Source organism: Aythya fuligula, chromosome 4, assembly GCF_009819795.1.
Source record: "Aythya fuligula isolate bAytFul2 chromosome 4, bAytFul2.pri, whole genome shotgun sequence".
In the NCBI taxonomy this organism is placed as follows: Eukaryota; Metazoa; Chordata; class Aves; order Anseriformes; family Anatidae; genus Aythya; species Aythya fuligula.
Window position 1 is genome coordinate 75,029,178 of NC_045562.1, and position 21,671 is coordinate 75,050,848.

Here is a 21,671-nt window from a genome sequence, read left to right on the forward strand (position 1 = left end):
GAATCCAGATGGAATAAAACACCATTTTTTAGTTAAATCCTTGCATATTCTCTCTATGGCAACAAGTATTACAAATGTTTAATACACCATTAGTGTGTTGTGCATTTAGCTATGAAGTACTTGAATCAAACATAAGACAAAATCTATCACTGTCCTGGTTTCAGTTAGAACAGAATTAATTTTCTTCCTAGTAGCTGGTGGAATGCTGTGTTTTGGCTTAGAATGAGAAGAGTGCTGATAACACCCCGATGTTTTCATTGTTGCAGAGCAGTGCTTATACTAAGCCAAGGACACCTCAGACTTTTGCTCTGTCCTGCCAACAGGCAGGCTGGGGGTGCAGTAAGAGCTGGGAGGGGACAGACCCAGGACAGGTGACCCGAACTAGCCAAAGGGGTATTCCATACCATCTGACGTCATGCTAAACAATATATAGGGGTGGCTAGCCGGGGGGAGGGGGCCGGACTGCTCGGGGTTAAGCTGGGCATCGGTCAGCGGGTGGTGAGCAATTGCATTGTGCATCACTTGTTTGTACATATTATTATTAGTAGTACTATTATCATCATTGTATTATTATTATTATTATTATTATTATTATTTTCCTGTCTTATTAAACTGTCTTTATCTCAACTCACGGGCTTCACTTTCCATTTCTCTCCCCCGTCCCAGAGAGGGAGGGGGGAGGGTGAGCGAACGGCTGCGTGGTGTTTAGCTGCCAGCCGGGTTAAACCACGACAATCACAAGGTGTTTTTTTTTTGTTTTGTTTTTTTTTTTTTTTTTTTACAAGGGTAAAATCCTCATTATTCCTTTGTGGATAATTATTTCTTCCACAAAGCTACCTCCATTTGGTGAAATGGTACCTCACTTCCTGCCCCAATTACCTAGTTTGCTAATGTTTAAAACTATACGGACACTCCATTAGCCTGCACCCTACATTTCATCTCTTTGGGGATCCAATACTTGGACAGTTTGCTATAGTGTTTGGACTGAAGATACTGCAGCAGAATACTCAATTTACAAGAAACATTTTTTCCAAAATGATGTCATTTGGAGGATTTTATGAATAGGTGCTTTCTCACTCTCATAAAGTCCCTACATCTTGCACAGGAAGAGATGAGTTATCACCAAATCCCTTTTTTTTTTCTTGCAGATACAATTCATCCATCTTTCCTACTCATTTATTCAGGGCACTTATCTATCTGAAACAAAAGTTTCTTCACCTTACCGTTTAGATCTTTGAACCATTTCACTCTTCGGAATTGTTTTTCTCTTTTCTTTAACCAGGTAACCTAAATAGAAAGTTTTAGGATAAGAGCACAGTGAACAAGTCTGCTTATCATAAAGCATTCTGTTACATCCATCTTACTCCTTTTTGGATTTTTTTTTTTTTTTTTTTTTTACAGATAACATTAAAAATTGTAATACTTTTATTAAAAATACACACATCCTTAAGAACAATGGGTAAATTAATTCATTCCTATAGAACACCAAGAGCAGAACCACAAAGGTACCTCTGTCAGACAGCATGTGACTTGCATTCCTGTAGCCCTTCCTTTTCTCTGGAGGATTAAATAGCTCTTCACGTTCAGACTGCAGCACGCTCTGTATCCTCCTTTCCTCCATTACAAGTTTCAGGTGCTTCACACGCTCGCCAGAGCGAGAGATGAAATCAGGGCGATGCACTGCAAGAGCCTCCTATGATGGGATGACAAAATAAAATCTAAAGTGGTCAGACAGACTCCCCACAGCTGGAAGAGAATAATGAAATATCTAATTCATTACCAAAGCATGGGGAAAAGTAATCCCAAAGCAATATTTGGTATAACGTACAAAATCACGCATCCCTAGTGCTTGGTAGATCCTCAGAGACCTTGTTTAACACACAATTTGTCAACAATAAGGAAACTAACAAGCTGGAAGGAAAAAATAATGCCTAAAAAATTAGCAAAAAGGACACAAACCTCTTCTGAAAAAAGCATAGCAAGGTTCATACAAAGTTTAGCCTGTAGAAGATGACATAACTTATTATAGTCTCCCTTGCTAGAAATTAATGGGCACATCAACATTAGAACTTCATTTTTGATCAAAAATGGAATTTTCTTTTTTGTTGTTGTATTTTTGTTTAGTATCTCCTGATAGCCCTATTTGCCACGCTTCAGTTTCCATCACAGGGAAGTCCCTGAACACAGAATAGATGCAATTGAACTTAAATAAACTTTGGAAGCGCACCTGCATTAGCGTTTGCCAATTTAGTTTTCACTTTTTATGGATGATCTTCTTCAAAAGTATATCTGTATGCTATTACCTGTATTTTCCCAGATATTTAGAGTGATCACACTCAATTTGATCTTGAGTGGGCATCATATATGCACGTGCATGAATATCAGCATTTTGAGTGTTTGCACTGTATGAATCAAAGCCCACTTTAATCACACACTATGCACATCACACTATTACTTCTGCATGGAAGCAGGTATGACTTGGCATTACTTCAGCTACATTCCCTCTAGTTCCTGAAGCCAAATGATTTAAGCCCTAAAATATGAGCTCAGTTCAAATAGATTATCATATTGGGCAACGCCAGACTACAATAATAAACAAACACGCCTGGTGACTTCATTGTGTTTTGGTTAGTTTTTTGTTTTGCCTTTTTAAGGAAGAACAGTCTAACTTGTTGATTTGCAGCAATCATAAAGATGAGTTAATAAAACAAAACAAAAAAAAGAACAAAGTGTTTCCACAAGATTCAGCATTACTCCCAACAAAATCCTACAGAGATCCCAGCGTGCCTTTACCTGTAGCGTAAGCTTCACAAGTGGCCGAAAGGCCCTGGTCTCAGCACCTCTTTCTGGAATTGCTGGCTGAGTCACGGTGCTGTGCTGCTGCTCTTGCCAGTTCTTCTCTCGGAGAGGCTCCCTCCAGGGCTTCGTGTTGGTCAGTGGTTCAAACCAAGACGGACCAGGACAAGAATTGGAAAAGTTTTCTTTCCTCGATTCAGATTTCAAATCCTCTGCTTGGACAAACCATGAAATTCCTGTGGAGGAGACCACAGAAGACAGTAAAGATAAAGATACACGATGCCCTTTTTCCATCCCCATCTATGGCCCTTCATGCCCAAGACCTTATTAGCTAAATACAATCTGGGGCCTAACACTGAAATAAATACTCACTTCAGCTACTACACCAATTTCAGTGGGACTCTGTACCAGGCACTTTTGGTTGTTTCTGAAGAAATTTTTTGCCAAGTGTCAGTAAACCTCTATCAAACAGCACTTTTGGAAAGGCACAAAATGGCTTCACTTGGAAGTTTCTCCCTTTATAGAAAGAATATGGCCATGGCAGGGGGTTGGCATTAAATGATCTTTAAGGCCCCTTCCTACCCAAACCATCCTATGAATAGTTACGTATCAGCAATTACACATTTTAAGGAGCCTCTGTATGTTCTAAACCTGATGGCTTTTTATAGACTTTTTTGAAGAACAAATGTTTTACATCTTCCAAATGTTAAATATGTATACAAGAATTAGATTACTCACAGTTTACATACATAATGGGGTTTGAATACATCAGCTAGTATTCTGAGCCGATATTCTAAATTTTCTAAATAAAAACGGTATGAGAGAGAGTGATTTGTCCCTACAACAACAATGATGACTAAGGAAAATATTTTTAAACATTTAATCGTGACACTGTGAAGACTGTCAGTAAATTTCAAAAAAAAAATAATCAAGAAACTACTCCATCAGCCCAAAAATGCAACTCTAGCTGAAAGAGGGAAACAAGTCTAGCTCTTCTGGTACCAAATTCTTCTCCTAAGTACTCTGGGGAAAGAAAAGAAAAAAAAAAAAAAAAAAACTTGTTTTTTGAAGCCTTAGTATATGAAGCAGTAATTACAACTTAATAGGGTCAAGTTACTCAGAACTTAGCAGAATCTTTTATACCTTGAAAATGAAACCACATACCTACAAGATTCCTACCTAATCCCCTGCCTTATTCATAGCCTCCCATTTCCTACCTTTATTGGAAGGGCTGCATCTAATGGCTTGATTGAAAATGCATCATAGAGCAGTTCAAAGCTCATTTGCCATAGTGAGTATTTTTGTTTAAAGTTTACTGATTAAAAACAATGTAAGAACTGACAAGACTAGAGTCAGAGACTATTACATTCCAGTTAATCCTCCTCATAAGTTTTGGTGGTTGCTGTTGAGACGCAGAGCTTTTCTGCTCTGCAGAAAGTGTATTTTGGACTGACCTTGTGGTAAATGCAGTCTGCTCCTTTTTGTCCTTTTCTCCATGAAAAAATTGCCTGGCTGTCCCTTCTGCTTACCCTTGCTTCCTGCTGCCTGATGATCTGTGACCATACCAGCTGACTCTCCAAAAATACCATCGACACAATGCCAGGGTTTCCGTGGCCGTTGAGTTGGCTGGCTGGGCCTTGGTGTAGGAAAAGTCACACCAACATCCCGGGTGTTTTTCTTAGTTGCACTGTTCACAATCTCCAAGTCTCCTGTAGATCAAAACAATGCAGTAACACCTTATTCTAGAGCATCTGGAAGTACTTCAACATCAGCACCTGTAACATGCATAGTTCAGGGGGTGACCCTCAATTTTTATTTTGGAGTTGAAGGGTCACTTACTTTTACCCCATCTTCAAAAAGCAAAATCATTTATATTCCCACTTCAAATTCAAAGCAAATCCAGTTACTTGGGATTGTTACTAAATGATAAATAAATAAGATTAAAGATGTGTAAATCCAGCTCCCCAGGCAAAGCATGGATATTTTTATTTATATGTTATTTATACAAAAGTATAAATACATAAAAATGTATATTACGTGTGTATGCTATATATATATATGTAATATGTGAATAATATACAAATACGTATGTATATCGATTATATTCTTGTATTAAAAGGGTGTGGGAGTAAAATTGAACCACTGCTGCACATGAAAAAAGCGGTAATAAATAAATTATGTGTCTGATGACTGAAACAAAAACCACTATTCAATCTTATGGTAGGAACTTGGCATTTAAATGAAAGTAATGGAGGAACTGGAAACTGCCACCGGAAAAAACTGAATGCAGAACTGCACCAGATCAGGATGAGCTTGTGTTTTAAATAGAACATAACATCCAAAATATTACCAAGAGGAATATGAAACGCTGCAGTCACAGGCCTTCTGAAATAGTACGTGCCCACAAAATACATTCTGTGAGTAACAGATGTCTTACAGAGAAAACAAGATATATAAAAAAAAATCATCAGTCCACCTTTACGACTGAAATGAATCAGAAGTTTAGGTTAATAAGACTTACTAGCAAGTGAGGAATTTGGCTACTACTCAAGCAGGCCAAGAAAGGCAATGAAATGGGTCATTTTAATTAGACCAGAACATCTTTCTCTGAAAGCACTTGAAGTGAATTTGGAGAATGCTGCATATACATACCTGTAACCAGAAAGGTACAACAGACACTGGAAAATGGGATAAAAGATCAAAGAGATAAAAGGCAGAAGCAAAACATGAAAGACAAGCTTGGAAGCTGAGAGCTCACCTGCTTGGACACCTTTGTTTAACATCCGTGTTCGTCGCTTGTTACTGAGAGCTGAGCTTGGCCCCCAAGAACAGCTGCTCGAAGAAGTTGAATCCAATGAAACATGGATTGCCTTCTGGAGGGGGAGAAAAAACAACAGGAATTCCTAAAAACCTAACTGAAATGAAAAGGAAGAGGGATTTAAACAGCAAGAAAGTCATCCCTATTTGCAGTACCTTGACTCTAATGTTATTTAGATGTTTAAGAGCCTGCTCAGTGTCACCTATTGCTGTGCCACACAACAGTCAGCCTTGGTTTTATAGCCTCATACAGCAATGCACTCACTTTGAGCACCCTGTTCTAGTAAGAGTGCCTGGTTTCTGTAAGATCAGATTCTGCACAGTGTTGAGCATCCTCCTCTTCATCTGTCCGAAGCTCATGGGACAGCATGGCCTGTTGAGACAATTCTTCCAAAACCCCTCTGCAGCACCAAGATCACTTGTTTCTGCTTTGGGAAGAGGGAGAAAATACATCTGGACCGAATCCTATATTCCTACCCTCTCAAACCAAAAGCCTTTAGAGGTGGCTGGTGTTCTTTCAAGACAATTTGTCCCTCCAGCAACAACATCTTGCTCTTTCAAGTGAATTCACAGCAAACTCCAGATCTGCAACACTGGCACGAAAGAGCAAAATCTCCAAGTACACGAAGTTCTCTCACCCTTGGGATCCTCACTACAAAAAGTTCTCCAGGTGGAGAAAATTCAACTCAAAAGGAAGAGACAAGGTGGTAAGAACAGAGCTTAGGCAAAATACTTTCACATCAACAGGCACACAAACAGGAGCTCCAGCCACAAAGAGAACAAGCAGCACGACTGCCAGAGAATTTAAATTATTTTAATACGTTATAACTTTAACTATGGAATATATTTTAAGTGTAATGCATCTAGTTCATAAGCTGTTTGGTTATAGAAAGCACAGAGAATGGCAGTGCTTTATTAACAGCAGTGCAGTGGCACAGACCAGCCTCTGCAACTCTGCTCAATTTCATTTTTTAATTATGAAGCAGATTTTGTTTGGGTTTTTGCTTGATCATAGCAATTAGTATTCTATTAGCAACTCATAACGCTAGCCACAATGGAAATGAACAAAGGCTTTTTATTACCTCTTGATTGATCCTCTGCTACCACCACTTCAATGCAAAACAATTTCATTTCAGCATTTATAGGAGGCAATTTTTTTATTCTCGTGCACGCTGGGAAGAGCTGTTTTTTAGTTTCACAAAACCATTACAGCTCTGACACGGTGCACTAGGCAGCTGTAGTAGGTGTGTTATCTTCTTTCAGAGAACAGAAGTAAATGTAAATACGGGCTGCTCAGCAAAAGGAAAGATGGGATGAAGTAGGGAAAAAAAAAAACAAGATAACCCATTTGCATGCACATGCAGAAATAAATACAGGCAGTGATTTGGTACTGAATATTGACACGCATATTCCTATTTGGACCAAAAAACTCAGCGCAGTGCCTTCAAAGCCCTTCAAGCAGTTAAATAGCACAACCTTTAGTTTTGTACCTGCTACCAGATGGCAGCTTTAAGAGTGCTTTAGAAATAACAAACTGGAATAGATGAAAACCTTCTGGGATGGGTTCAGCGTCTATAAATAAAATAGGCTGCAATCAAGTTTTCTGGAAGCAGAGCTGACAATAGGCTCTCAAAAAAAAAAAAAAAAACCTGAGCTACAAAGCGCAGCGCTTGTCTGCAAGATTTGTACAGTAGTCTCCTTAGGAGTAGAGCTCCTGCTATAAATAAACAGCAGTTTCTGAACCACAGAAATTTGCAACTAGAAAAAAGATCCTGATTTCTGTTCTGCCAAGCATCACGGAAATCATCAACATTTGGATTTTACAGTGAAGTTAACGTTCTGCCATTAATTTTCTCTCATTCTTACTTGAGGCAGGTCAAGCACCTCTTTATGTGTTGGTTATACACACACACACACAGAGCACATCACCAGATAAAGGTTACCACTTTCTAAGAGCCATATGGGTTCAGTGCAACACCAAGCACTGAGAACACTAAGCCTTTATTCTCACCTAAGTATTACTGGAATCTGTTATCTCATAGGCGATTGTCAAAGTCAAGTAGACCAGAGGTTGCTTTTAAGGTCTAAACACACTGAAGGATCAGCCTTACAAAATAATATGGAATAAAATCATCATGCCCCATCCCTGGCAGTGCCCAAGGCCAGGCTGGATGGGGTTTTGAGCAAACTGAGCTGGTGGAAGGGGTCCCTGCCCATGGCAGGGGGCAGGAATTAGATGATCCTTATGGTCCTCCCCAACCCAAACTCTTCTGTGATTCTATTTCTTCCAAACACTACAACCATGGCACAGCATGTGTTGGATCCTAATTCCATATTTAGACAGTCAGTGTAGTGATTAATGGTCTTAACGCTGCAAAGTTTGACTGTTTTATTTCATAACATTAATAAATCTATTTTAAAACAATTCTTAGCCTTGAAAGTCTTTCTTCCCAGACTTGCATTCAGTAACTTGACAGACAAATTTAGTTGATTGTATTAAGAAAAATTAACTTGTTTCTCTAAAATCCATTACTAACAATAGCAACATCACTTTCTTCCACTAAAAAGAAGAGAGAAATATTTCCTATTTATTCCTGCATTTTTCAGCATTAGTGTATATGACAGAACCCCAGAGCTCTCATTTCTTTCTATAATCATCAAGCCCCTACCACGGTCCCCTTTCAGGAAATTGATTTTCATTTCTCCTGCAGGAGGCCATTTACAAATTCAACTGAAGTCATCAGAACGATTCTCTCAGCTTCAAAACAGCTTTACTCCAGAGTTTTTGTCTAGAACTCTCAGGCCAAATGCTTTCTTTTAATATGCCTGAACTGCCAAAGACAGAAACTTACAACCAGCCAGCACTCAGATGTTGATTAAATTCCAACATTTAAAGTAGACAATAATAAAATTCATATAAATCGTTTGATATTTTTTATTAAACAGTGTTTATTGTTGCCCAGATATATTTAGGTAGCAACGTGCAGTCAAAAGCTGCAACCTGAACTTTCTACCAGGACTGCAAAAAGCACAAAACCTGCAGGTAACTAGAAATAAGATCGAGCAGCATCTTGTTTCCCAAGACTACCTCCAAGGCAAATAAAGAAAGAGGGGAAAAAAATATATAGGAACACGAAGAAAGGAAGCAGGATGGATGTTTTAAGGTATTCTGAGCTCCTCACTGCTGAAGAGGCAAAAGAGAGTGTTTTGCTTTTGAGGTATAAAAGATAGAAACCTACCATTGTGTGTTTTAAGCGATTCTCCAAGTAACAACAGACTTTATTGCTATACAGCAGTTTAAGAGTGCCTGTAAAAATTAGCTAAAATTACCTTTTGATCTAATTGACCACGTACCTGGGTCTCTTTCCGTTTCCTGTGTTTCTCAGCAGTAACCTTGGGATATTCTACGCCCACCGCTCTGCTGCTTCCCTTGTCCCACTTCTCAGAGCGACTCTTCTGGTGGTCGATGGTGCAGTAAAGCTGGGAAAGTCGTGGTGACACCTGCACTCTTTCATGCCCAAAAGCCCTGATGAGCCTGGCGGTGTCGATGGTGGAAATGGAACTGCTCACCTCAGTCTGAGTAACAGTTTCCAGCTCTGTTTGGGTTACCCCATCTGATTCAGAGACGGTGGAACTGATTGTGGTGCAGTGATCTTTACTAAGCCTGCTCTCCGAGGAAGTGTCACTAGAAGTTTCCAAGTACTGCTGGTGCTCCAAAATTTTATGCATGTGGCAAATCGTTTTCTCTCCTGACCTACTTTTCCTAAGCTCAACAAAGCTGTTTTCATCGTGGTTGATAAATGGCCTTTCTTCACCACATGCTGCAAGAGGCTCCGAGGTACTTTCAGACGTGCTCTTTTCTGGCAGCCTCACTTTCTTCTGCTCCCTTATCTTATATTTTCTTTCAAAAACATTCTTTCCTGATCTTGCTGGTATTAGTGTGTGCTTAATGGGATTCTGAAGGACCCTGGCCAATCGATCGAGGCGCTCAACGAGGGAGAGCTCACCGTTACCCCTAAAATCATGGTGCTGGTATCTCTTCTGGCGCTCCAGAAACTTAACCCAGAGGTCATCCAAGCTACCAGTGGAGTGGGTTCTCTGCCTCAGTGGCAGCTCTTTCTCCACATTCTCATGAAGACAAGTTGTGTGGCTAAATGCTAAAGGATAACTTTTAGCTGCCTTTTGTTCTGAGTCTCTTCTGCCGTGTTGAGGCAGCTCCTTTCTAGAAATTTCACTCTCTGGAGACGTACCAACATTTAGATCCTCGTTCTTGCTGTGATCTGCTTCTGCAGCGAGCGGGAAGAACTCGTTTTCACCATCGTTCTTATGACGGGCAGAGAAAACACGTTTACGGTGATGTGCATTCTTCCAGTTCTGGAAGACAGCACTTGAGGCAGGTCTAGCACGTCCAACACCTGAACCATCCTCTGAGGGCTCGCTGTTCGACTGGAAGGAGCTCTCACGCATGGACATGGGATGATGAAGGTAGAACTGGGCAGACTTGAAGACCGAATGAGTCGTTTTCACAGACTTTAAATGATCCGTGTGTTCTGCAACAGAAGAAAAACTTGTATTATTTTTTTTTTGTTCATTGACATGGAAGCAAATAAAAACCAGCATATTTGAAACAGGGTGACTTTCATCTCACCTTTCCCATTCCCAAAACACAACTCACTTAGGAATGAAGTTTTAGCATTATTAAAAGTACATATATAGTATTTTCTATCATTTGCAACATGGAACCCAAGAGAATGCTGGATCCAGCTAAATCTGAAGGAGGAATCTAGATACGTCACATGTAATAGAGATCAAAATTTGGACAAATTTATGTTATTGGAAAACTTACGTTTATGGAAACTCACAACAAGAAGCCACAGCTCGTTTTGCCTTTCAGACAAATGCCCAGGGAATAGAAACATCCCCCTAGGGCTATGCCTGAATATTACCTCTTAACTCAGAGGAGCACTATATACAAGAAAACCAATACCACCTTCTGTACAGCTCCTGGAAACATTTCTGATAGCACACCAAGACCTAGCTCTGATATTTATTCAAGCTCAAATCACACATTTTAGCTCAAAGTAGCAGTGAAATCCCTCAAGAATATGCTACTACCTGCAATTACAGAGCACTACGTTCAGGAATACAACTACTAACTCATTTGTAATAGACACACATTAAGTATGCACGCAGCAAATACTAGCAGAAAAATACTTCAAAGACAACTTTAAAGTCATTTTGATAAACTGTAAAAAACATATTTTTAAGTAAAAATGTTTCATTTTATGTTCTTTGTACAACGGACTGAGTTATATGCTCATATAGTCAATGACCCATAAAGGAAGAAAGCAGGAACTACAGATCCTAGTGCCAGAAGGACTTCAAGTCCTCAAACACTCAAATTAGTTTTCCCTAGCTTTTCAACATTCTTCCCCAAAATGTTTTGTTGTTTTAAACTTCTCATTTCTCTCCTTCTGCGATGGTAACAAAAACATAGAACTGTTAAGTCCTTTTTTTGTTAACAGCAGCAAATCTTGCTTTTCAGCAAAAGGGATATTAAGTCCCACAACCAAGCCTCTCCCCACCCCATGGAGGAAAAACCTACCTGCCTCATCATGAATCACAGGCTGGGGATTTATAAAGCCTCAATTCCACATGGGAAGTAGTGATGCAAGACAAGCACAGAAAGAGTTATGATAAAATTACGTCATTTTATCCTGTTAACACAGGCTTCATAAATCTGACTTTCATTCAGTAACTTGTTTCTTCCCTTCCCCGTCTCATCACAGAAACATTTCAGTGTCGTGTTCAGACCAGGAACAGCACACCCAGTCTCACTAACTCTGAAATGAGAGGAATTTGTGTTTGCATACAAGGTCAACGTTTCTGTTTCTAGGTAGGAACATTTCTCCACATCCTCCTGACTAACAGGCTTGGGAATACTATGCAGAATTTTTATTACTTCTCTATTTTACAAAAAAAAGTTACCAACAAGACAGAAGGAATGCGAACAAAAACAAAAATAAGTTTATATAGAGAAACTTTTTTTAAAAAATAAATACATAACTTGCATAATTTTAAGCTCTAGACAAGCTCTGTGGGTAGAGTTAATCTTTTATTAGGCCTGCTAAAAATACAGTTGAAAGAGTCAGAGAAGGTTTTAAGCATGCAAGTTCTCCTTCAGAAAGCTTGCTTATTAAGCTTTCAACTGTACTGTTTTAACAAAAGATTATTTCTACTCTGTTCTTTTCCTGCCTGTGGCTTTAGGCCGTCACTGTTACAAAAAAAATACCTTTAGATAATTTTATATTAACAGTTGTGCTCCCCTTTCATTTTTATCCAGGCTATTCAAACAGACAGCATAAATGGTTCTCTGCTCCAGCACAGCATTTTGTTTCTTATTGCAGATTCTTGTTTGGAAAGCTCACTTCCATACACTCAGTCTTTCTTCACTTCTAACACTGTGACCCAAGATTCAACTTCTGTTTTGAGTTACCCCCAGCAAAAAAAGAAAAACTTTTTTTTTTAATGAGTCTTATTCCTCTTTTCTGTACCCTTGCATTTTAGAAGTGTTCAGAGAATTATTTCTTCTGTTCAAATAAATAGGTTAAGAGAATGTTGTCTTTGTTGCTCTAATTCAACTATTGATCCTATGCACCTTCATCAAAAAAACAAACATAAAATAATGACATTAAGTGCCTGACAGAAAGATTTTAAATTATCTTTTGGAAATATCAATAATGTAATCTCCATTCCGAAGAAAAAAGCTGCACTTCAGAAGAAAATCCCTTCTAAATGGAAGAACTGAAGTCACCAGGAGGAATCACTGTTGATACATCAGCACAGCTCTAAGGGGTGACCTTAACCCAGGCAGATTGAGCACTCTGCTTAAAACAACAAAAATAATCATACTGAAGTATGATGATTCAATGGAATTTAATAATACCTTTAATGGAATGCATTCCAAAAACATATTCCATTAAACACCTTCATATGGTGAGTTTATATGGTATTAGGAAAAATAAATGGGTTCCCTAAATTACCGTACGGGACTCTGCCTATGAGAGCAGGAACCCTCTCATTCAGCATCCTTTATGCTGTTCACGTGGTTCTGGTCCAACCCGTTATTAGTATCAATAGTTATATTGCCTTCTTGCAATTTGCTCATTCTGTTTAACTTAGCACACGTTGCAAGAACTGTACTCTGTGATAAACACCTCCCCTGATGAATTCAGAGCTGAAATGGCAACCACGCCACCATTTTCTGTTTGCTGTTGCTTCTGCCCAGGAACAAGATGCAATTCCCAAACTGAACAAGAATCCTCATCCCTCCTCAGACTTGAGGAAGTTTATCAGACACTTATAATGGCAGCATGAGGTTTGTACAAAAGGACTAATTAAAAGTCCATCAGGACTAATTTTAGCTACTACCATGAGATACGGTGCAAAACCATTGGTTAGCTCAGCGTCGTTTCATTTTGTTGGCATTCCAACAATGCAAGATTGCCTTAAAGTCGGCTGCTATAGTATAAACCCTGACCTGCATCCCTCGGGAACACTATCCAAGAAGGCTAATGAAGGAGAGGAAGGAAGACATTGGTCAAATCAAATTAAAACTCAGTTAAAGACCAGCATTACAGAGATACATTGGTATCTTGTGATGTCATGTAAAGTATCTGTGGGAAGGAAGAAATCTACCCCATATACTGAGCCATCCCACGTGCTTTTATTTACAAGAGAATTTCTATTATTTTCTGCGTTTGCATCCTTTCCGTACTTAGAGAAAGCTTTGCACTTCAAAAACTTAACAAAGTGCCTTAAAAAAAATAAAAATAATCTTACAGAGGCCCTGATAAGCACTGCAGCCACTGGAATCTTAGCAAATAGAAACATCCATGTTTCACAGTGCTAAGTTAAAGGCTGGACCAGATGATCTTAGAGGTCTTTTCCAACCTAAATGATTCCATGATTCTATGTATTTGGGCAATCAGGGAGAAGCAGAGAGATGGAGAACAGAAAAAACGAATCAGATTTAGCATCTTCAAGGAGACTATCAGCAACAGCATAAGGCCAGACACAATGGATCCTAAATCCTAGTTCTTTTGTTGTGATTTCATTCTTCTGTGTTAAAATACATACAAAAAATAAATAAAAATAAAAGAATACCACCACATTAACTACCTGGGGCAGCCTCCACGGGTATCATTTGTTCTTCAGCCCAGGCTAGCTTGGGCTTCGCCCTCTTACTGTAACTTCCTTCTTTATGCTTGATAGCCGTGCTGTCTGGAGGATTATCATCTCTTAAACCAAGCACATTTGCTGGAAACCTTGATGGAAGAGCATCATTTGATCCTGCAGAAAGACAGGGCAGTAATTACGAGCAAAAGGTGAAAACATGAAGAAGAGATACAGAAATTTCACAACAAAAATGTCTGAAAGAAAGCCTATTATCCGAGTATCAGTACCAGCACATTCAGAAAGCAGCAATCATGATCCCTAGAGAGCAGATCTAATGACTAACAGGCAGCAGGCACTGCAGGATTGTTTTCCACAAACTTTGGTGACAACGTTCTTCCGTGAGACACAGATAACCTTACCTCTTCTACTAATGAGCAGAAAAGAACACAAGAAAATTAGCATTAGGCAAGTCTGCTAGGAAGCCAGACACAGGACTTCAGACTCCCTCCGATTCAAATTAAATTCCGCACATTTTCACTGACAGATGCAAATGCCTATTTTCTGAGCTCAGAATAGCCATGGAGAACAGCTAGGAGGCAAGAGTGGGTCTGTATAACCTCTGAACAGGAATTCAAGACAACAGGAGCATAGTTCTTGGTGTTGTATCGCTGCGTCCTAATGGTAGAAACGTAAAATGGCCCCTAACTGATTTATCATCTTTGTCAACACCACCTGGCTAAATTCAAGCAGACTTACTGAGTTTCCTTCAGCTACTATTTGGGAGCTAGGAATCCCAGCAGTCCATTTAAAAACTACCATTTGGTTGGGTTCTTGTTGTTAATTTGTTAGGGGGGATTGTTTGTTTATTCGTTTTTAACTCTGCTGTGCATGTTCTAGAACCTTGCACTGTCTCGTATGCATGCTGAATTTTTGTATCTAGCATATTTTTAGAAAACAAGACTCGAATCACATTCGTTTCTCTCATTCTGACCATACTACAAGAGGCAGACTGAAAAGAGGTAATGACCAGGGACACACACATAATAATCACAAGCACAGCTTGGGGCTGCAGTGACTAACCTGTGCACTTACTGTCACTGCTGTACCAACCTGCTCCCCTGGGGCACATCTGATGGGAACTGGACAACTTTATAATATTAATTTTACCTACAAATAGCTTTGGATGTCAAAAAGCTCTGGCTGAAAACAACATGAAAATAAGACCTATATAGCTTAAGTGATGTGTTCTTTACACATAGAAAAGAACAAAAAAAAAAAAACAAGATGATGATTAATCCTAGATCATCCTTTTCTCTACTAAACAATAAGTGTGTTTTACTGAGAGATAGGTGGATGGGAGGTGAGAGGTTAGCTTGTATTTTAATCCAGAGTTACAAATTGCAATGTTTATAGAAAGTTTCTATACTGGAATCCCCTAAAATGGAGGAAAGACATTTAATACTGAGAAAGCTATTATCAGAAATGCATGTGGTATTTCCTGGTATTTCAGAATGAACACACAACAAATTAAAGAAAAAAAAGAAAGAGAGAGAAAGAAAATACAGAAAGAAAGAAACTATAAGGAAGGAGAACTGGCAGAGATATGAAAGAGCCAAAACTAAACTGTAACTCCCAAAGTAACGAATTATCAAGCTCTAATTCAGCCTTGTTTCTCTTCACTGCTAACAGAATGAGAACATCCTTTTCAGAGGCATTGAAGCCATAACCTTCGGTCAGGACTCATGTATCTTTGTGTTATAAAGTGGCATGAATGTGAACAAAGACATTTTTCTATGAAAATCAGCACGCTTCCTCTAAACTAGCAGGACAGAAGAGTTCTGAGCTAAACTGAGATAATTCTGCATGCAAAACAGATATATTTTGACCCATGAACTACAACCACGATCTCACATTGGAAGATCTAAGCCAAGTAAGTACCTGAGTGAGAGCTCTTAACGCTAGTTTCTGATCCAACTGGAGAAATTTTGGATCCTGCTCTGACATAAGGAACATAATACATCCCAGTGCTTCCAGAAGGTTTATACGGCAGCAGTAACGGCTGATCTGCAGGGATGGAAAGCAAAGCAATTGACAGAAATCAGGATTAAATCCTTTAATGCAGCTGAAGATAAAAGTAACAAATTAGGATGCAAGGAGACAGAAGGTGGTTGTTGCAGTAAATCTGGAGAAACAGCATATTCTTTAGGAAAACAAATTGCAATTATTAGGTATCTAATGAATACCTACCCGTGGGTTGGAAGACTGACTGTCAATTAAATAGAAAAGATAGCTTACTTGCCAATGCTTTTCCTCAAAGATCAATATTAAATTATTAAATTTGTGACTAGGGTGACAAACGCTGGCTTAAAAAATAAAAATACAACTCGTATATCCACAGAGCCTCCATTGACCCACGGTTAATGAAATCATTTACAATGAGCATCGATACCTGTCTCTTGAGTCAATAAACACAGTGTGCTGTTACAACAGAGCACACACAAATGTCTGGACCAAAACGTTAGCTGACATCTAACAGAGAAGGGAATAGCTGGCATATTCTGCACTCCAATGCCATGAAGCAATCTGTTCTCAACTATCCTATTTTAAACACCTTGACAATAGAGATACAAAGTCCAGAGCACAGGAAAATAGCACAAACACTACATTTTTTTGGTACAGTTTTTCTAGTATAAAACATCAGTGTGTGAAACCACACTGCAACATCCATATTCCTCTGTTAAGCTTTAAAAAGCCCTGCATATTCTCTTTTATTCTACATTTCATTCTAAAATAGCGATGGGCACATTTTTCTCTTAGCTTTCATTCAACCACTGATCTTTTTAAGCTGTAAGCAGTGAACCAAATCAAATTACCCAGAAACAAAACCAGGATTTTTTTACTGAACGAAGCCTGTCTCCAACAAATTTGGTTCCTGATAAACTTGAACTGAACCACGACTGCCTTGATACAGCTCCCTACCAACAAAACTGTAAACCCCAAGTGTAGGGGTTTGTTTTGTATGAACTGTAAATATCAATATTAGAATTATCTCAAGATTTTTACTTTCACAAAAAGCTGGGGTTCTGTTTTGGGTTTCACTACCCATAAATACCTCAAACTTGAACAGATGGAAGACTACACAAGCACATAAGACACTGATTTGCTCACCACCCTGCCTCGGGAAAGAGGAAATTTTGTTAAGAGCTGCAGTTGTGTTTGGGGGAAATTCACGTCTTTTCTGGAGAGACGACTGATGGGTAATATTTTCGCCGTCTTGTGAATTAACATAAATTTCTGCTGAAAAGGTGGTTTTTTCAGGACTTTCTGTTGTTATCTGGGTGGTGGCATCAGAGGTACTTTTCCCAGTTTCTGCAGGAGCTACGGAGTTGCAGATGTTCTTCAGGTCACATCCCCCTGAACCCACAGCCTGCAGACTCTCACTGCCTTGTGGAGGCAGCTCTTGGGCTGCTGTGCTCGGAAAAGAAGAAAGCACCAGGCAGCGACCTGCTGAAGACACTGGCATGGGGAAAGATGAACCTCTCTGATCTTCTGGAATAAGGGCAGCAGTTGGGAACTCCGAAACAGCTTCTAATAAAGCTTGGGGAGTTTTTAAAGGCACCCGTAGGGTATTGACTTCAGGTTTATCCCCCAATCTCATCTCATGTGCAGCATCCAAGTCCCTGTGCGGCTCTGAGTTATGACATTTTGGGGAAAGAGTTATGTGGACACAAGACAGCGCTTTCTTAATTGGCGACGGAGACACAGATATGGTGGATAAAACCTCATCTGGAGGTGAATGGCGAGACGCACCGGTTTGCTCTCCGGGAGCCTCTTTCTGAACGAGAGGCACTGCATCAGAAGGACGTTGCTCTTCTTCCAACAGCTTAACGTGGCCCTTCAGCAAGTCAGTTTGTACGGCTGGACGGGAACCCTCTAAGCTCTCACACACCTGGATGTGGCCAGGAGGGCTGCTCTCCTCCTGCTGGTCAGAGGTTACAGAAGGGGGTTCACGAAGCCCACTCGTACCTTGGCTGAATCCTGCAGCAGAGTCTAGCCCCAGGATTTTGGCACCACGCCTGCCCAATTCAGTCACATCTTCAGACAGAATGTCAGGATTTTTTGCACTAAGGGTCTGCCTCTCATCAGCACGGATGCCTACAGAATCCTGCTCTGACAAACAGTCTGCTTCTTGATAAGCTCCAGCTCTGTCACTGCCAGCAGAGACATGATGAAACCTGGCTCTGTCAGCAGCAAATGCCATCTCATTAGACTGTGAGCCAGAGAGAACTGGACTTGAAGGAGGACAAGCCTTAGATCTTTCCCAGTGTTGTTTGCCATGGCTCTGTTCCTCAGCACTAGCAGAACCAACCTCCAAAGGCATTAACCCATCGAGAGCATCTCCATTAAGACTGCCACCGAGTGCCATGGAAGTCAGAGGTGACTGGAAACGTTTTCGGGATGAAAAGGTGATGGAGGTAATTTGCTTAGACATCTCTTCGGAACATTTTGGAAAAGACAGCTTCTTCTGAGCTGGCAAATGGACTTCTGTCTGCACATCAGAAGCAGCTGCAGACCTCAGCACGCATCTGTCCCGTTCCTTCTGCACTGGGGAGTGAAGCCCAACGATGCCAGCAGAATGACTGCTTGCAACTGGCTGACGCTGGCTGCAGACAGGCGTTTGAACAGCACTCGGAGATTTAAAGGGTGTATCCTCCAGAAGGCAAGGATCAGGAGGATTAGCTCTGTATAAAGGCACGACTTCTTGTAAGCTCGACTCTAAAAGCTCCTTAGTCCTGGAGGCTTGTGTTTGGCTGTCAGCATGACATCTTTTGTCACTCAAAGCTTTGAAATAGTCTACGTCCTGTTCCTGATTACGGCCATAGCCAGAAGCAGCTTCCAAACTGCAACTCCGTGCACCCTGAAAAACACAGAAGAATTGATATAGGTTACATGGACGGCTTTCTGTCCTCACCAACATCAGGATTTCAGAATTCAGAGAAAGAGCAGTGCTATCAGTAATCAAGAGTCTGTAATTATAAATGAGCGCACTCTTTCCTTGGAACTCATCTTTTTATGCAACTAATTAAAAATTGGTTTTATTTTAAGTGCTAGCAAATTAGCTAACAGTTTTATTCTTTTTACCAGTGAGTGATGTTGAGAAGTATTTGCAACTTAATTATCCTAACTAACAGAGTTAGAACCTTTTAGTTTTGTATGCTATAAAGTTGTATTGCAGATGTCGCCTCTGATGCTTGTTATAACATCAAAAATTTCTACCTTTTTGAGTTTTTATGAGTTTTTTTCATACACAGTTGAACACCTACCATACTTACCTACTTCAAAACATACTAGGAAAAATTACTACCCTTTGAATGCATATTTGTTCGCTAAGTTCAAAGTGATTTAGACACACACATACATCACTATAGCTTTGGGATTTCAGTGCTATTTTAATCGTTAAAAAGATAACCAGTTAGATACACAATCACAGAAGCACTTAGGTTAGAAGAGACCACTGGAGGTCTCCAGTCTGATCTGCTCAAAGCAGAATATTCAACCTCCCAACAGGTTGCTGAGGGACTTGTCTCATCAAATTTCACAGACTTCCAAGGATGGAGATTTATACATCAGTTTTAACTACTTTTAAGATCCTGATGAAAGGCGTCCCTCCATGGCTCCATGAAAAACAAACCACAGTGCAAAGCCCCCCACGTTAATTTCCAGTTACAAGTGCTCAAGCCTTAACCAAGTACACAATGTTCAATGCTGGCAGCCTCCAAGAAATCAGTTATAGCAACTGAAAATAGTTTTGTTTGGAGCAGAGTCCAATCTCCACATTGTGACATTTTAAGGTTACAGGGACGCTCTGGAATCTGACATTTTGCTATGTCATAACTATCACAACATAAAGTAGAACTTTTATATTAAAGGCTTTCCCTCACACTTAAGTTGTTTGACTCTAGCATTCATGAAGCATAACTAAAGTGAAAGGAACTCAGTGACAAAACAAGAAGAAATGTTCTTTAAAAACAGAGACGTTCTTTAAAAAGCATGAGAAAATATTTAATTAGAAAAGCTTTCATTATCCATAATTGATATTTTTGTTTTCCTCTAAAATAAGCATGCCAACTTCCCAGAGAAGAGCTACAATAAATCTTTTTATGGTCACCACCCACTGCTGACAGTAATTAAAATATGACTGGAAACAATCAGACCTTTCATTTACTCTTTAAGGCAAATGATAACTTGTGAGAACTTCCTAATTTTCAGGTGCAGATCGTTTTCATTCTCCCATCAAAACAGACACATTTGCCACAAATATTTTTTTTTTCCTCCCCTCTTTTGGAAAGCTGCTGAAACTGCTGGATACTGCAAACAGCATAAGGAAATCCTAGCAACAGGTAAGGCACTAATCCAGCCAAAACCAAGGATGCCTGCTGTCAGTTGCCCTTGTTCATAAATTCTGGGCTAAATTACGTTTACATCTTTGTCTGAAAATTGTCCCACATCCATATCACAGCCCAGTATCACAGCCACTACATTTAGGACTTGACTGTTTGGTTACCCATATTCAGGCATCTCTGGCATGTATTTTACACAACGCTATAAAATTCTGAGTCTCAAGTTATTTGTTTATTATTATTTATCATGTATTCATCATATGTTATCATTTAAGGAACTGAAACTAATAACTAACTTTTTTTTTTCTGGTTTTCTTGCCCAGTTTTACTAACCGTATCTTCTGCCTTCATTGCTTCATATTGTCCTGTACCTCGAGGTCCACTGCCACCATCTAAACAGCTCCACCATCAGCAATCAACAGCAAATTATAGTAAGTAGATAAAATTAAAGCAACATAGGCTATAGCCCAACAGCAGAATCAGTCAAAAAACCTGCACCCTACTCGTTATGTAGTCTCCTCCTCAGATGATGTTGCCTTTCAGCACCTGTTAATGAGGCAGAAAACTGACACAGCAGTTAATGGGACAATTCCCAGGGTGTGCTCCTCAGTTACAGCCTCTGCTTTCTAAGGAACCTGTGCTGCCTTCTGGCATCTCAAACTGAAACCTGAGTTCTCTACACCTTTTGCAGACAAATCATTAAATATACCACACAGAGCAAGAAGGTAGAAAGGGATCTGCAAGTGTACTTGCCAAACAACACAAAACAGCCGTGTCTAAATACATCAGTGAAGTTTGAATATGCTTTTAATTCTCATTACAAAGCACAGCCACTAACAAGGAACATTCATCATCTGCAGGGACTTAGAGATCAACCAGATGGACAAATAAAATGTGATCCTCCCTCTGCGGCAGGACCTTTGTTTCTAAGGCTTTTCTCATTACAGCAGCAGCTCCAAAATGCTGGCAGCTCATCTCTGCAGCAACTTACCTGACTGGCATTAAGAAGGCAGTTTGGAAGAAAAGAAATGCAAGGACCCCGAGATCACACTACAAGCAAGTGAATAAAACACCACGCTCCCAGATGCACGCGGAAAACCTGTTCATCTAAGAGCACAAAGATAAATTCTTGCAAGTATAACGGAGAAAAACTTATGTTACCATTCACAGTAGTTTTTTATTTTTTTTTCCTGTCAGCGTTGATCAAAACAGACTTTGCCCTGAAGCAAACTAAGGCAACTGCTCACCTGATCTGCTAACTGCTCAGCTGCACAGAGGGCACCTTCGGTTAAGGGCAGTAACAAAACAAAGGAAACACTGGTTTTTACAAACAGCTGCAGCAATTCCAGAGTGACTTTTTATCCACGGAGATTCGTCTCACTTAATTAGGTTTGAACTAAACCTGGTATCATACTCGTATTTCCCCCTTCTGACGCAAAATACCAACCCACGATTCACACGCCATGCTAGACAGCAGCT

At 39.8% G+C, this 21,671-nt stretch overlaps 1 protein-coding gene across 1 annotated transcript in view; it reads right to left on the minus strand.

Moving 5' to 3' along the window:
• Positions 1-21,671, minus strand: part of ALMS1 (ALMS1 centrosome and basal body associated protein) — a 69,487-nt gene that overhangs the window by 9,323 nt on the left and 38,493 nt on the right. The window contains exons 9-17 of the mRNA XM_032187003.1: positions 16,960-18,709; positions 15,730-15,855; positions 13,795-13,965; positions 8,968-10,163; positions 5,555-5,669; positions 4,326-4,505; positions 2,794-3,032; positions 1,510-1,693; positions 1,224-1,287 (exon numbers count right to left, since the gene is read on the minus strand). Coding sequence (XP_032042894.1) covers positions 1,224-1,287; positions 1,510-1,693; positions 2,794-3,032; positions 4,326-4,505; positions 5,555-5,669; positions 8,968-10,163; positions 13,795-13,965; positions 15,730-15,855; positions 16,960-18,709 — 4,025 coding nt within the window. The remainder of the gene's footprint in view (positions 1-1,223; positions 1,288-1,509; positions 1,694-2,793; positions 3,033-4,325; positions 4,506-5,554; positions 5,670-8,967; positions 10,164-13,794; positions 13,966-15,729; positions 15,856-16,959; positions 18,710-21,671) is intronic.